Genomic DNA, 16,039 nt, shown 5'->3' on the forward strand with positions numbered 1-16,039 from the left:
AGCACGGTAGGACGCAACCTACACAGGACTTATTCCCCAGCCACTGTCATCACAGAAGCCAGGGAAAGGAATCCTGCCAGAGTAAACAGTAAAAGAAGGTTGAGGGTAAACAATTCCAAATGACCAAGTAATGAAAGAAAACATGACACAAGCACACATTGCTCCCGGACTCCCTGCCAAGCAGGCGCCCCAGTCAAATTTAACAATTGTAATACATTTGTCAACTTAATTCAACTAGCGCAACAAGACTCGCAAACTCTGGGATTGTGCTGCCCTATCTTTCTGCTTCAGCTGGCTGCTGCGCATAAATAAACTCCTTCACAACTACCTTTCACCACCTTCCTGGCGCTCACTGCAAAAAGGCAGCTAAAGGCGGTTCAAGGCCACAACCAAGCAGACAAGCCATGCCAGGCGACCCTAAAATTGGGAACTGGGTAGCACATTAGAAAAGAGAGCCTTGGATAGAAGCACCCGACAAGCCCAGATTGTACTCAGCGAGCCAGCCAGCTAGCAAGCTAGTCAAGACTCCCGTACTGAACATTTTCTGGGAGTATTCCCAAGCGCTACGTGTCTGTCGAGTACACACTAATCTCCATGGCAAGGCAAGGTGCCCACAAAGCATATACAAAGCGTCTGAAAAGCAGTGGCGGCCAGCACGGATCGGGGTGGTGGGGCGAAGTTGGGGGGCAGGAAGGAGGTAAGGGGTTGGAAAAAAAAGAAAGAAAAAAAAGCCTACCTTATTGCTGCATCTCTCCTCCGCTCTCCTCCGTGTCGGGCCGGAACAGGAAGCACCCAGGCTACCCTAAGGCAATCACAACACTGCAATGCAGCGTTGTGATTGGTCTGAGAGCTGTGGTTTGGCTTTCAGACAGGCAGTGGGAGCCTGGGCATGTTCTCCACCCAGGCTGTGCTACAGCCTGGGTGGAGAACATGCAAAGTGCACATGATTGTTTGACTGGCCCGAGACGGTCGGCCAAACAGTCATGCGCACTTACAGTGTGCCACCACTCCTCCCCCTGCTCCTTTGTCATCAGAGCAGGCCCGCCCCACCTGCAAAGTTACCACAGCGGGAAAAAATAAAATGATAATAACGTTGAGTTATTATCATTTTATTTTTCCTTTATTTTACTGCTGCGAAGCCGTGGGGTGACGCTCCTCCACCTTAGCTGAGGAGCCGCCACTGCTATAAAGACTCACAAAGCATAGCAAACAACTGTAAGCAAAAGCAGGGATAAAGCAGGATAAAGCTAGACAGCGCAAGACAAAGAAAGCAAGCAAGCAAATCAAACAACCCGTGAAGGAGTTCATGTCTGATCAAACCACACAAACAAGCTTCCCCGACTGCACAAACAAGACCTCTTACCCAGACATGCAAGATACAACACCAGTCCACTGTCTTTTGCGACAGTTTTTGAAGTTCATAGTCGCTCTGCGGATCTAAGAAGGGTGCAGAGAAAAGTTGACCTGAGCTCAGTGGTAAGAACCACAGCAAGCCCAGCTGCATTAGAAATCATGGCAGTCTGAGGAGACAGAGCAAGGTATCAAGGCGGACAGGGAGGCATGCCAGGCCAGTGCAAGTTTGAAACCCACTGCATACCAGAAAAAGGTCAGAATCACCCCGAGGAGTGGGTCGCAAGCCAGGACCTCCTTAAGAGTATATCGGCCCAGCCACAACAAATAACCCCTACACAAGTATTTCACAAGGACGAGGGTCGGCACTGCTGACATGGCAGAGCCATGGGGCAAGCAACACGGCACCTAATGCCAGAAGGCCCGTAAGGGTTGAAGGAGCTTGAGCCACCTTCTCAATTCCGAGACAGCATAAACAGCCCCAGCCCGGAAGAATTAATGATCACAGAGATGGTGAGGTCTGCAGAGACCGCGGTGGCAGAGACCGCGGTGGCAGAGGGCGTAGTGGAAAAAAAGAGAGCACACAAATATCTCATGCAATCAAAGCATGACCGAGAGAGCGATAGAGGTCATAGAGCTCTCATCAGCTATGAACACAGGAGACCCAAGCGAAAAAACTATGAAATAAGAGGCGGTATGGGTCTCTCAGGGACAATGTCCAAAGGAACCTATTGGTGGGCCCAACTCACAGTGCTAAGGTCCGAGCACTGTCCGACCGGCATTAACACAAGGAGGTCGGGATATCCTAATAGAGGCATAGGTCCATAGGTGCCAAGTAACCATCAACTTGGTGCACCTTCTGACCCAGAAAGTGCAAGGCCCAACCAGAACTGCCCTACCCCTCTCGACAATCCGAGGAAGGCGCTATGGAAACAAACCAGCACACCATCCTTAATTGACATGGTACAAATTCTACCCATGCTGAGTCAGAACCTCTGGAGGCATTGAGATTGAAGCAACCAGGGCACCATTCCCTGAACTTTACCCCCAGCAGCGGCGAGGGTCCCGATCTCATGATAATCACCATAAACTCATCCCTACTTGCAGTGGTTAATTTATGCACGTGACAATCCGACAAACTAGAAATTCAAGTGGCGCTAACGAACATGTTGGCACATGCTGACCATTGACAAGAAGCAGGACATGCTTAATTCCAAGGTAGACCTTTGGGTAAATAAACATGATGGTACGGACCTGCTGCAAACAATGCAAGCAACATAAGTGGAAGGTTAACTAGGTTGCCGGAACTACTTACAACACCAATAAACTATTGCAAAGACACTTAGATGAGCAACACAGAAAGAGGGAAAACTCCCACCCGAAACAAACCTGGGACAACAGGGAACAGTGCATCTCCCGACTCTGGCCTAGCACAAATGAGCATGATAACCCAGGTGCCTTCCACCCCCGGAAGTCAAAGCAAGTAAAATTTGTTTCTGATTTGATTTCAATGGGCCTAGTAAAAAGGACTACAAATGTGCAAGGCAAGCACGCATCAAGGGAGCAGGATATAGAACAAATCAGAAACATCCTGGGCACAAAGAGTCTCGCCATATCACTTGTAGCCACATCCTGCCAACCATATCTCAAAGTGGACCTGGGCAGACAAGCCCTAAAGAACATACTGCTGACTAGGCTCCTAACCCTGCAGATATGGGCATACAGATCTCACTGGGAGAATATTTCCACCAAGTCATGGGCAATGTAGGCCTTGCCACATTTTGGGGCATATTTACAAGCCCCTATCGCCACTTTTAGTGACGTTGTGATGGCAATAGGAACTTATCCTTAGTTACAAGGCAGCGTTAAGTCACTTAACTTGGCTTAGCGCTGCCTTGTAAATAAGGCACCCTTTCACGCTACACTTAGTGCGAAAGGAGAGGGCAAGGGGTCCTGTGGTGGGCGTTCCACCGCAACACCCATTGATTTTGACGCTGCCTCCTATTTACAAGAGCAGCATAAATAGGAGGCAGCTCCAAAATTAAGACCAAGGAAAACCTGGTCTTAAACAGGCGAAACGAGGAGAAATGCTTTGTTTCTCCTCGTTTGTGCTTTTTGTTTTTTATCATGGGCAGCACACATGGAAACAGCAAAACGCCAATGCTTGTTTATGTGCAGGAAGGACCACTTCCTGCACATAAACAATCATTTAAAAAAAGCAACTTTGCAACTTCTATGTGTGCTGCATTAAGCAGCACACATAGAAGTTACAAAACGGTATTTAGACATAGTTTATGTGCTGGAAGGGAGACCTTCCTGCACATACAGTCTTCCCCTCAACACAGGCATCCTTGCACTATGATGCAAGGGCGACTGCGTTGCCGCTAGGCTGCTAACTTTAGTGCTAGCACAGGGGGAAATGCAGGGCTGCACCATAATCTATTAAATATGGTGTCCGCCCTGCGTTTCTAAAGTGATGAAACGTGTTGTTCGCAATCTTGACTTAACGGCGCGCTTCTCCACTTTCTTGTAAATATGCTCCTTTGTCTGCTGCTGTCCCGCAGTGCTCCATCAGAGGGGACTCTACCTAAGTACTATCTTCTTGTAAAATGGGATAAGAACTTGCCAAGAGGCTCTGGCATACATCTACGCAACAGCCGTCCCAGTGGATCTAGCTCGGACCGGGAAGTTCTTTGCTGAAGCTGGAAGGAGCTTGCGCTGTGTCTGCCCACAGGAGGGAGGGGGCAGACAATTCAAATTTCTCAGCACCTCCTTTGAATGCACTGATAAACTGTTGCAGCACCTGGAAAGACCTCCCACATCTGGGCAGTGTGCACTTTATTGCTGTGCATGCTCACTAAGCGCTTGACCATCTGGCCGTAGCTTGCGGGAGGAGTTCCTTACCAGGGTGCCATACTCCTTATCACATTTTTAGGTTTACACACTAGTTAGCATCTGGCTCTCTAGCAAACAGATCGACCAACCAAGCTATATAAAACTTTATAAAAATAAATAAATAAAATAAGTAGGTAGATGATCTATAAGGCTGCATAACCTGGTTTTGTAACTGCAAGAAATGATGGACAGAATGCTGAATGATTCAAATATTCTCCCCCAGTCAAGAGATCTGGGTTAAATCCATCGTTCTTTTGCCCACTACGCCATCCCAGTTTGGACCCAGCCATATGCAAATCAATCTTAACCCTGTGCCTCATGGGAACAGTCCAGCCCGAACTGCCAAGCCAGGTCCTCCCTGGACTGGAAACAAGCATCCTGAGACCGGTTTCGGGGTATATCACCCTTCATCAGCCAGGCTAGCTTGAATCGAGTGGCACATTGAGCAAGGGATCCACGTCTGAGCATACCCATCCCACTTAGGTCGAAAAGTGTAACTGGTTTTAGCACGTGGAAGAGCACATATGTACTGCACATTGCACTTTATTGTACTTTAAACAAGCCCTGCACAAACACGCAGCACTTTACCGAACAGTTTGTTCGAATTTGGCTATGTTAGCATGCAGATCATAGTTCCCAGCTATTCGTACCCCGTTTATGTATAGATGCTCTTAAAAGCACCCGGATTGGGCAACTGGCATGCACAACGGTGTTGGCCGGCTGGTGCATGTCACACTCTAGCAAGCACTTTAACCGTCAGTTTTATTTGTTGTCTTAACTCCTTGTGAGGTCAATTTTTTTATATTTGCATTGCAGGCTTTGCTTTTTAGCCCCTAAGCTTCTAGTCTTCTCCAGTATTACATGGGGGGTTATTTTATGGGCACCTTTTTATTCTCAATAGCTTCTGCGTGGATTTCGTGTATTTTTATCCTCAATCGTATTTGCAGTGGTTTTAAGTGACCACACAATAAAGATGATGGTGATGAAGAAGAAATAATATGTATTTAAATTGTGACTGGTATATAATTTGTTAGTCACATATATAATGGAACATCACAAGGGGCAAAGTTTTGTTCACTGCCACATTGGGGTATGCATAACAGTAGCTGTAGGTCTCCTGCTTTCCCTTTAAAGCAAGCTTGACCGGACGAGAGACCTTCAACTTGGGCACCGGGTTCTGTTCTCATACCGACGAGGCATGTTGGCACATAAATAGTCCTCATCTGCAGCTAACTGCTTGCACAATATAACTCTTGGTATCTCAGTTCTATAAATAAGTTTGAATTTCAGTTCTGTGCCATGGGCGATTTCCAAGCTCTCTGGATGTGCTTGTAGGCAAGCCGGATGCCATTTTCTTTATACGACAGTATTACCCTGCATACGTAATGGTGCCAACCCATGCAATCTATGGGCACCTGATGAAGCAAAATGAACTTCCAAAACTGTTTATAAGTTGACATTGTCTCTTCTGTTAAAGAATTGAGTTTCTTGTAAATGGCTTTGCAGTGTTTGAAAGTCATGGTTCATACAGGCACAAACAATGGCATGCATATACAGCATAGACTAAAACACCTGATCATATCAAATTCGGATCTAACCATTCTCATCTAGCGTTACCAATGCTATTTTTCTTTTGGGAGCAATACTATTTTTCCCATGTGTTCTGAAATATAATCTTTTTGTGGCAAAACATGCAATGCTCCTTTTTTTCGTTTTCTTTCATTTAGGGCACAGTTTGATGTGAAAGACTGCATTGTGGTAAGGCATGTTGATGCCAAAGTAAACAACCAAGTCAAAGCTAAACTCCAGGTATGGTCTTAGTGTATTCTTGTATCTTTAAGTAAGATTTTTTTTAACTCTGCTGACAAAAACCTTTTCTTCAGTCTGTCAGTTGGGGACATGGTTACTTTTGGGGCTAGTTATTCACTTCTTTAGCGCTTCTTAATACCTGTAACAGCGATCAGCAGACAAGTTAATTTTTGTAAAATATCTGCCACTCTGTTTCACCCCGTGTACTGTGTTTTTTTCAACTTTTGATCCACAAAACCCATAATATTGTTCTAAATGCTGTGGTCGCAGAATTGCATAATTTCAGTGGCCCTCTCTATAATGTGACTTAAACTGAAGTTGTTTTGGGGAATAGGTTTATACAAATACATATACCAAACAAAAGTTCGTTATGATTAAGCCACTTACAGGGTCTTTTAGACTCTATTGGGTAGCCCACTATCCTGAGGGGTATCCGAATTAGATTTTTGTCAAAAGTTCATCTGCCGATGTGACAAATGCACTTTCAGCAAAGATGAATGCTGAACAAGGTGGCGCTTTTTTTGGTCCAGTCAGCATCCTTTTTTTCTTTTTTTCAGAGTGGTTTACCTTTGAAAACAAAAATCAATGATCCTTATGTTCAAGAATTTTTCTGCAAATGTGGGGGTGCCATTGTATACAGCTGGTGGTCCACTGAAAGTAGAGTGGACGTATTGATATAGGAAAGGTGGCAGTCATGCGGAAGATGGGCTGCAAACTTTTAATTGACTTCTGCTCCAATGACAATCAGCAGATCCCTCAATTCCAATTGAGATGAGAGAACTGCAAATTTGATGAAATGGGCGAACCGCTAATCCATAGTAGCGGTTCCATTCTGCCTCACATGTGATTGTTAATAGCCCTCTTAATCAATGGGGAAATGTTTGCGACTTGCTAATAAGTTTTTTGCTGTTTAACAAATCTCTGTTTATTCCTAAAAAAAAGTATAAATCATGTTGTTTGACCCATAACTGTTTTGTGCTAAACAGTCCAGAGGAGGTAAAGTTACAGCGAAGATCAAAACAGAATTTCTTCATTTTCGTTCGTCGTTCCCATAGGTAAACCCCTCCTATATGCTTTAGCAAATTTAAAGTAAATGTGTTAGGTAGTTTTTGAGACATGTGCAGAAATGTTGCCTAATAAAGTAGGTGTTAATTATTAAACGTTTGCCCTTTTGGTTTGTAGACTATTAATAAATGTTAGGCCATGTACTTGTAATAAAAATTTCGAATAATTCTGAATTGCTGAGAGAGATGTTTTATCCCTGTGATTTGCAAGGTTCACTAACCATTTGGGCCAATTCATGAATGGTTCACAAACCCTGGCAATCTACTTGCTGACTATGGCTAAAATATGTTTGTGGTGACTACCTTTTTGTGACTGTTGGACTTGGCCCTTTTTGCCGGGTCATGCCAGAACTGTTTGCCTTCCTTCTGTATTTTTTTCTGACCTGTTGTTGGTGGTTTTCTGACTCTGGGCACTTTTTGTTGTTGTTGTACATACCAACTAGTGACTCGCAAATAGCGAGTCGCTACTGCGACGCAATTTGCGAGTCGTAAATTTCTTGTTCGTACATCTGACCCAATGAGTTTAGGAATAGTAGTTATTTGTACAACTCTGAATTTGGTGTCACCCATGCTTTCATGTGATTCATAAGGCATTTTGCAAAATTAGATTTTTCTCGTACATTGGCTGTCATTTGGAAACGAAAAATTCAAATGTTCTGTATTCCCACATATTTATTCCAATAAAAATGCTACAGCAATTGTGTGGCTGGGCAACAGGACAGACCTAAAAATGCTACAAAGAAATATCAAGAATTTTCTTTTGAAATTTCCTTGGTCAGGTGATGTGTTGCTGCGGTATTTGGGCCCCACATTTGGCAGGCAACCACAGAGACCTGCCAAACCAAGTCACGGATCACCCAAATTCCTGCCACCCACCATTCCCACATTTCTCCTGTTAAAAACGATAACCAGTTTGTGGCTGGACCTATCACCTGCGGCAGAAAAAGCCCCAACATGGGAGGTAGAGTTTCTGTTGGGAGAAGTGTGGGAATGAAGAGTGGTTAGTCTTTAACCATTGGCTGGAAGTGCCCACATTTTTTGTTACATAAATACAGGAAACATTGTCTTTTCTGACCCATACTTTGATGTTTGCTGGGCATTCTGTGTAAGAACACATGCTGGAATCCCTGCAAGCCACACCACCCTAGATTCCTCTGGGTCTCTAGGTTTCTGAAATGCCCCCGGTTAGTAGGATTCTCCCATTGCCAGCTGACCCAGAGCAGGAATACTGCAGGCAATCACCATTCAAGTAAAAGGAAACTGGGATTTCTTTGTATGTGGTTTGACATATGGGATGACATGGAGAGGCTAAACCCCCAGTTTTACCTCACCCTGCAGGCAGATATACTGTCTTCGGTCCAGTGGTGGGGCTGGATGGCAAGCTGGCCACACATCCCACCTCAATCCTTTTCGCCTTTTTTTTTCTCTGGTACTCTGGTAGTCTGGTGTTTTTCAGCACCCTTGGTTGGGCAGATTGGGGTCTTTGCCACCTATGGGTTTGTCCCAGTGGTGGAGAGTCAGAAAGCATACCAGACCATCTGAGAAACGAAATGGGCTGTGTTGTTTGACTGTCCTGCCACGGCACTGCAGCCCCATACCTGGCCACCAGATACTCTTTCTGCAACACAGGGGAGGAGGATTGGAAGGGGGTCAATCCCTCTCTGCTGTCCCAGATGTCAAGAGTACACCCAGCAAAATCCAAATGTCTTCTTGCTAGCACAGATTGCACAGCATTGGACTGTAAGACCTTTGGAGAGCAGAAACACTGGGTTTTGTGGGTTTGGGGGAATGGCCTTGTGGCAGGAAGGGTAGCTACCACCCCATTTCTATTTCATAAATGTAAAATACCCTGGTGTCTAGTGTGTTTTCCTCCATCCCTTGAGGGGGCAAATTTAGGCATACCCCCTATCTGCCTTTTTGGGGGGGAGAGGTGGGGGGCTTTTGGTAGGGGTACGGCAAAATGCCAGGACAGGCCATCTTCAACCCCATTATTTTCTGTTTTTCACAAAAATCTCTGGTATCTTGTGGGCGCTGTGGGCGTTCTGCTGTCCTGGGGTGTCAAATTGAGAGTAAACCTCCAATAGCTCGTCGCTGAGGGTCAGAAGGACTGAATATGCCCTTTTTATGAGGGGCCCTTGTTGATGCCACGGGTGTCCCCGAGTTTCAAGCTTCCTTTTTGTCAAGTAGGTGCTTCTCGAGCTGAGAAGTAAGCTCATTCCTTGCTGCTTGACATTTTTCACAACCAGGAAATCCTTATGGTGTAGGCACCAGAAGGATTTTCTGGTATCCATGGAAGGATGAGATGTTCACATCCTCAACACTGACATGGCACTGCTGAGAACACGAGTGCCTTGTCCTTCACACTGATAAGGTTAAAACCTTTAGTCACACAAATTCTTTCTATATTGGAGCCATATGGGTGCATGGAGAGCACACCACAACTCTAGGGGTAATTCTGGGAACCTAAAAGGCGCAGAGAGAGTAATAATGCAAAAATCAGCTTGGTATGGTACATTGAAAATGGTCAGTTTGTGGACCTATAGTGGTCAAGCAGTTCAAAATAGTGGCAATTTGAATACAAACAAACAGTAATTAAAAAATATTGGGCTACGATTCTGCCAATTGGATTAACACAACCGATAATCTGTCCATGCAAGACCAGCTGTAAACTTGTTTCATGTTGATCTTGATAAAGCCCTGCATTAGGAATAGAGGGAAACATCGATTTATGGGCGAACACATATTGGTGCACGCTTTAACAATAGACCCTGGGTCTACCACAAGACCCAAATGCAACTTTCAAATCTAAACCAAGAGGATTTATAACCTGACTGCATGCAAGACTATGATAAGAAGAATTGGTAGTGGTGTTCCCCAAAGGGAGTAACCGCACCTTCACATATGTGGTAGATAGATAATGGTCACCGGACAACAGTAAAACGGAATATGAATAATCCAAACGGAGTGCTACAAGGACCACCGTCACTCACTACCTGGGGTGACTAAATGCAAATCCAAAGATTTTGCTAGACATATTCCTATTGTTGTTTTTTTGCACTTCTCCATTGCCTAGTGGTATGATACTGATTACACCTACTAGCGATTGTACGTTTCTTGTCAGAGGTGGACACCAGTTGGTATATTTTCTATCATCTCTCGCTTTACCAAAAGCATTTTTTCCGAACACGATTGTGTTTTGTCCACCGAAGTATTGGCTTTCACTGAATCGGGACGAGATTTACCCTGCTATTATCAACCCTCCTTTTGCCAGTACAATTCAACTTGTTCATTTAGCCTTGAAAAAGTCGTGGTACTGACTTGTACCGACGAAACACGTGTCGGCTGTTTCCTTTGATGATTTTTTTTAATAAATGGAATAACGGATACAAAAATAACTTTGGCTTGATTCTCCTGTCTCACAAAAGAAAACTGGATGATAAATATGTGTTATGTTAATACCATCTTTTGATATGAAAATATTGTGATTAATAGGTCACAACTTTGTTACTAGACATAGGATAGAGCACACTTGACGCATTTTGCTGCATGCATGTAAGACTACTTATTGTGCGGTACAAGACAGTACAGAGTCTAGCACACACCTTTTAACGGTAGCAAGAACAAATACATACAAAATGTTAATAACATGTAATCCCACCCTTTGAGCATGTTTTTGTGTTCTCTGCTTTGATTGCAGGTTAATATGTTTGTAAAATGAAGGAGGCACAAACAGAAAAGCTTCATTACATATACCGATTCACCATTTTTTATTTACAAACTCCAGACCTGTCGGCCCTGTCAGGCCTTGTTTTACACCTCATAACTCATGTGATATCCTGAAGATTGGCCGTCTCCCTGAGGATTGATTGGCTGATGCCAAGGCTACCTGCAGCTGCTGTAATGGCGCCAACCTAATTGTTTTACGTCATTTGGGTAGTCATAAATCGCCATGCCCCATTGTCGAGACAGCTTGCGAACGCAATAAACAATTAAGATATATGCAGTTACTCAGTCACAAAACTGACAAGCAGTGCTTTGACTCAAGTTAATATTTGCTCCAGAGTAATATTCTTTCACATGACATTTGCATCAAAACAAGCTCAACCGTTTATTTCCAAAATGGAGTCCTTTATATCTTTCATTTTCAAGTCAGATAAAATCCTGCCTGGGCCTTTTCTTAGTTACTGCTAATCGCAGGTTAACCTGGCGCTAAAAAAGACCTTTGACACTTCTCTCTGCCAAAGTCTCTGATTCACCAACCGGAAATTATGATAAAGTTCCAGTGTATAAATTAACATACTCTGGTGCATGGATTTATCTCTGCAAGTTCAGCATTTTAGTCATTAAAGTGATGACGAATAGAAAAATAAAAATTCAAACTAGTGTTACAAATAATTTGGTAAAATTCATCAGGACGGTATCTTTATTTAAGGGGTTTTCGAGCAATATTCCGGAAGTTGAAGTAAATTAGGCCCAATTGACACACTTTCCTGAAACTCACAATAAACCACAAACTCAGAATGCTCAAGAAGAATACGTGTCCGCGTGGTCAATGTAAATAAAGAGCTGCTAACACATTTAAGAGTGTTCCTGCCAGTTATTCACCTAAAATGGATACTGCAAACTCGGGAACTGACATTAAAACTGTTAACACATTTTTATTTGTGCCTAAAAGGAAGTGCCCAATTATCACCACACTCTTAATAGAGGAAAAGTGAAATGTAGCAGAAAATTCAGTCTTTCAGAATATTCAAGAGCCTAAGGACTTAGATTTAAATTTATTTATTTATTTATTTTTAAAACTTATAAAGCGCCCAAATGCCCTAGGGTGTCTTGGTGCTGCGGAAAGTGGCAGGGTGATAAGCAGATTATTGATTAAACAGCCAGGTCTTTATTTTTCTTCTAAAGGCTATTGGGAGGTTAAATCTGAAGGTGCAGTTTCCGATGTTGTATTTGTGATCTAGCTCAAATTAACCCCTTTGCTGCGGCGGCAATTCCGCCGCAGCGCATGGGGGAGGGGGGCCAAGCGGCGCTGACATGCTCGTGACGGAACTGCTCCGTCACGAGCCTCGGTTGAGCTGTGCTCATGACGGAGCGGTTCCGTCATGGCCCCGCCCGCTCAATGGAACGTCCCGCGCAGGCGTGGAATTCGCGCCGCGCAGGCGCGCCGAGCGGGCCATGACGGAACCGCTCCGTCATGAGCACAGCTCAACCGATGCTCGTGACGGAGCGGTTCCGTCACAAGCATGGAAGGAGTTAAAGGGCTTCGCACCTGATGTATGAAATTTTCATTCGCAGTGGTCAGGAATTGCACACTTTTTGAGCAATGGAGAAGAATTTTACCAACTGACCACCATGTCTGAAATTGCATTTAAAATCAAGTCAACTTTAAAAAAAAATTAAAAAAAACAGCAGTCCATTTTCTGTAAAGGAAACGGGGTTGCATTTAACAAAAACATTTTTTTTTGGTTGGAGTATTTATTTATTTAAATTTATCTATTGAAGTTTATGCAACACAGACAGATTTGTGTAGAGAAACAGAACATAGGCCCTAGAATGGCATTCCCCCCAACGACATGAAGAACACATGCATATTAATTTACTTCTTCCAACCACCTGCTTCCTTCCCACACCCCTCACTAGTCGTGACATGACAAAGCATTATTCCACATTTATGAGCAGCATGTAAGCTACTTACGGGGCCCAATAATCTTTTGGCTGGGATGCCAGAGGTAGTTCTTCAGCATATGTCTCAAATTGTGCCTTACAGTACGCCAAGTTGTGTCGCCAGTCGGCGTGTCGTGGTGCTCTCTCCCCCCCCCCCCCAACATATGGATGCTCTGCATTTTGCCATTAGTAATGCCACTGCTATTAGTTTACGTGTTGCTGGTGGTAGCATTTTAATGAGGCCCAGGAGACATATTGAGGGGTGGCAGTCTATGTGCGTCTGTGTCATTTTGGATAGTGTCTGTATGACCTGCGTCCAGTAACGGAACACTGGCCCACATGCCCATGCCAGGCGTAAAAAATCTGCAGTTCTGCACCTCATGCATGTTGCCTCTGTATGTAACCCCAGTTTGTGGAGCTGGAGGGTGGTCTAGTAGGTCTGTTGCAAGTATTTAAAGTGTATTATCTTGAGGTTGCAGTTAGATGTGAGCCTGTTTAATAGGCCACAGTAGAGTTCCCAGTCTGTCTGTGTCAATGGGGCATCTAGCGCTGCATCCCATCTGTCTTTGGCTTTATTTGTGGGTCCGCCCCCTTTGTACTGGGAAGAGCTATATAGTTTAGTTATAAGTTTCTTCGGTTCAGTACTTGACATCAGGATCTGTAGCGAGCTCAGAGAAGGCGGTTCCTGGGAAAAACAGGGGTACAGTGCTTTCATCGCAGCTTGTAGCCTATAGTATACAAAGCTCTGCAGCGGGGTACACTTCCGGCCGCCTCCGAACTCTGTAATCTCTAGAAAGGTTCCACCAGCCAACCCGTGTTTCGTCGTTAGGTAATATAAACCTCGACTTCTTCAGTGCTTTCACAATAATGGTAACAAGGATTTGTATTAATGGTTCTTCCATGCCATCAAACTGATCCGGAACACTCTCCGGGTACTTCGCGATATTGCATTCCATCACACAATGCTGCCTCATCTATAGTCCTTGGATCATTAATACTGGTGGAATCAAGCCGTGGGATATTCACTATTGATTACAGATCATAAGTTGATATTACGTTTCTTTGGACGGATTGGTTTGACGGCACAGAAGGACCATTGATACATATCCTCGTTACCATTATTGGGAAAGCCCTGAAGTAGTCGGGGTTTATATTACCTTATGACGAAACACATGTTGGCTGTATGGAGATGTACTGCTGAAGAAACCAACATTTGTTATATTCGCTGTATCATATGGATTACTGGCTGTAAAAAGAATTTGGATTGAACATTAATCCTGAACTGGTGCTTTTGGATTAAAAGTGGACTAAGACTTATAATTTATCCTGATACTGTCTGCAGAGCACCCCTTGTGTTTGCTTTCTTACCTGGTTACCAAATCTATTTTCTTCTACTTTAAAATGTGAATGATAAAATGTTGTTTCCGAATTTGCACACACGTAGCTCTGATTCAGGGTTTCTCAATCTGTCCACATTGGATTTCAATTCTTAATGTTCATCACATGCTTACTGTCCTCATGCTTGAGGAGCAACATTATTTGGCAATATGACGAAGCGTGTGAGTACCATTGCTAACTATTACAGGGACGCAATTTACCTTTTTTCGTGAAAATAAACACAAAATATTAAGAAATATAAACGTTGAGCTAAAGAACGATAGCCCTAGTTCAACTTTAAAGCTTCAAAGCAAAAGAAACGTAGAAACCCTTCTGAGCGCTTGTTCTAAGAAATGGTTGTGCATTTCTCATCATTGGCCATAATGGTTCTTTGTATGATTTAAAACACATTAAACATAACCATCGAACAGCAGTGGACGTGCCAGTTTTGTGTGAGACCGAGCACACACATTCCTTAAAGTTTGTCACAGGGGGGCATGGCTGCTTATGTCATGGAGGCAATCTTTTCCAGTTAGTGGAACTGATGTTGGCGTCAAATGAAAACACTCTCCTCTTTTAAATGATTCCATCTACATTTTCTTAACCCCTTCGCTGCGGCGGCTATTCCGCCGCAGAGCTAAAGGGGCGGGGCGGCCGCATGCTGGTGACGGAGCCACTCCGTCACCAGCCGCGGTTGAGCTATGCTGGTTACTGAGCGGTTCCGTCATGACCCGCCCCGCTCATTAGAACGCCCGCGCAGGCGCGAAATCAGCGCCGCGCAGGCGCGGCGGCTGGACCATGACGGAACCGCTCCGTCATCAGCACAGCTCAACTGTAGCTGATGACGGAGCGGTTCCGTCATCAGCAGGGGAGGGGTTAACAATAGACTGCAGGCCAACTTGAGTTTGGGTCATCATGTTGTTTTGTTTTGTTTTAATGTGTATTTATCTGCTAAAAGAAAAGCATTGACTTAATTTGAAGCAATTCCCTTGAAAGCAAGTGAGAAATTAGAAGAGGTGAAGCTAACACTCAGTGTATGAGAACACAACTTTCAGCTTCAAAATTGAAAAAGGGGTTCATGTGTGAACCTTTGTTTCCGCTTCATTTACACATTTGGGTGCACTTGATCTTTTTACTGTTGCTGGTAACAGGCCTTGGAAGTGACTTAGACACTTTCTCTAATTGTGTTTCGCTGCAGGTTCACTGGAATGCTGACGTAGACAGGTGGTGGGATGAGCTAATGATGAACAGCAATGAGGAGTGTGAACCGGAGTGGCTCGACGCTGAGGATCCGCTTTTCATTCTTTACACAAGCGGCTCGACAGGGAAACCAAAGGTAAAAACAGACCACCTTTGTATGCCAGACTCAGGCCACAGAAACTCTTCCTTTTTATTACTGCCATTAAGTCATCTCACATCAAACGTCAATAAGTTTGTTGCTTTTATAAAAGTTTTTTTGTATTAATTTCATGTGTTGGTGGTCCCAGTTGCCTTATATTGTTTTCAGTAGTGTTTTTTTAAGAGTGCTGCATATTAAACTGATACCACGCATATAATGATGATAATTCTATATTAAATTAACCCACATGTGAGCAAAAATACAATTTCAGCAGTATTTACTGTTGTCAGCAAACAGATAGGGAACAGTGTTTTCAGAATCAGTTTCTTATTTTTATTCTCAACTCGTTTCCAACTCTTTAAAGGCCAGGGCAGAAGCTCTGAAAACATTAGCTGACAATGTGAAGTTTGTTGTGCGCTACAGTTGCTGTGGTTAGACATATGCTTGTAAAAATGAATTACATTGTCTTAAAACTTTTAAGAGTGGTGATTTTTTTAAATCTGCTGCAAATCATTGCGTGCCAGCGTTGAGAATGGCA

General features: G+C 43.9%; 1 protein-coding gene across 1 annotated transcript in view; it reads left to right on the forward strand.

Annotated features, from left to right (window-relative positions):
- Positions 1-16,039, forward strand: part of ACSS2 (acyl-CoA synthetase short chain family member 2) — a 225,828-nt gene that overhangs the window by 121,549 nt on the left and 88,240 nt on the right. Inside the window, exons 7-8 of the mRNA XM_086964950.1 lie at positions 5,973-6,054; positions 15,361-15,498. Coding sequence (XP_086821076.1) covers positions 5,973-6,054; positions 15,361-15,498 — 220 coding nt within the window. The remainder of the gene's footprint in view (positions 1-5,972; positions 6,055-15,360; positions 15,499-16,039) is intronic.

This window comes from Lissotriton vulgaris, chromosome 4_1 (assembly GCF_964263255.1).
Source record: "Lissotriton vulgaris chromosome 4_1, aLisVul1.2, whole genome shotgun sequence".
Taxonomy (NCBI): Eukaryota; Metazoa; Chordata; class Amphibia; order Caudata; family Salamandridae; genus Lissotriton; species Lissotriton vulgaris.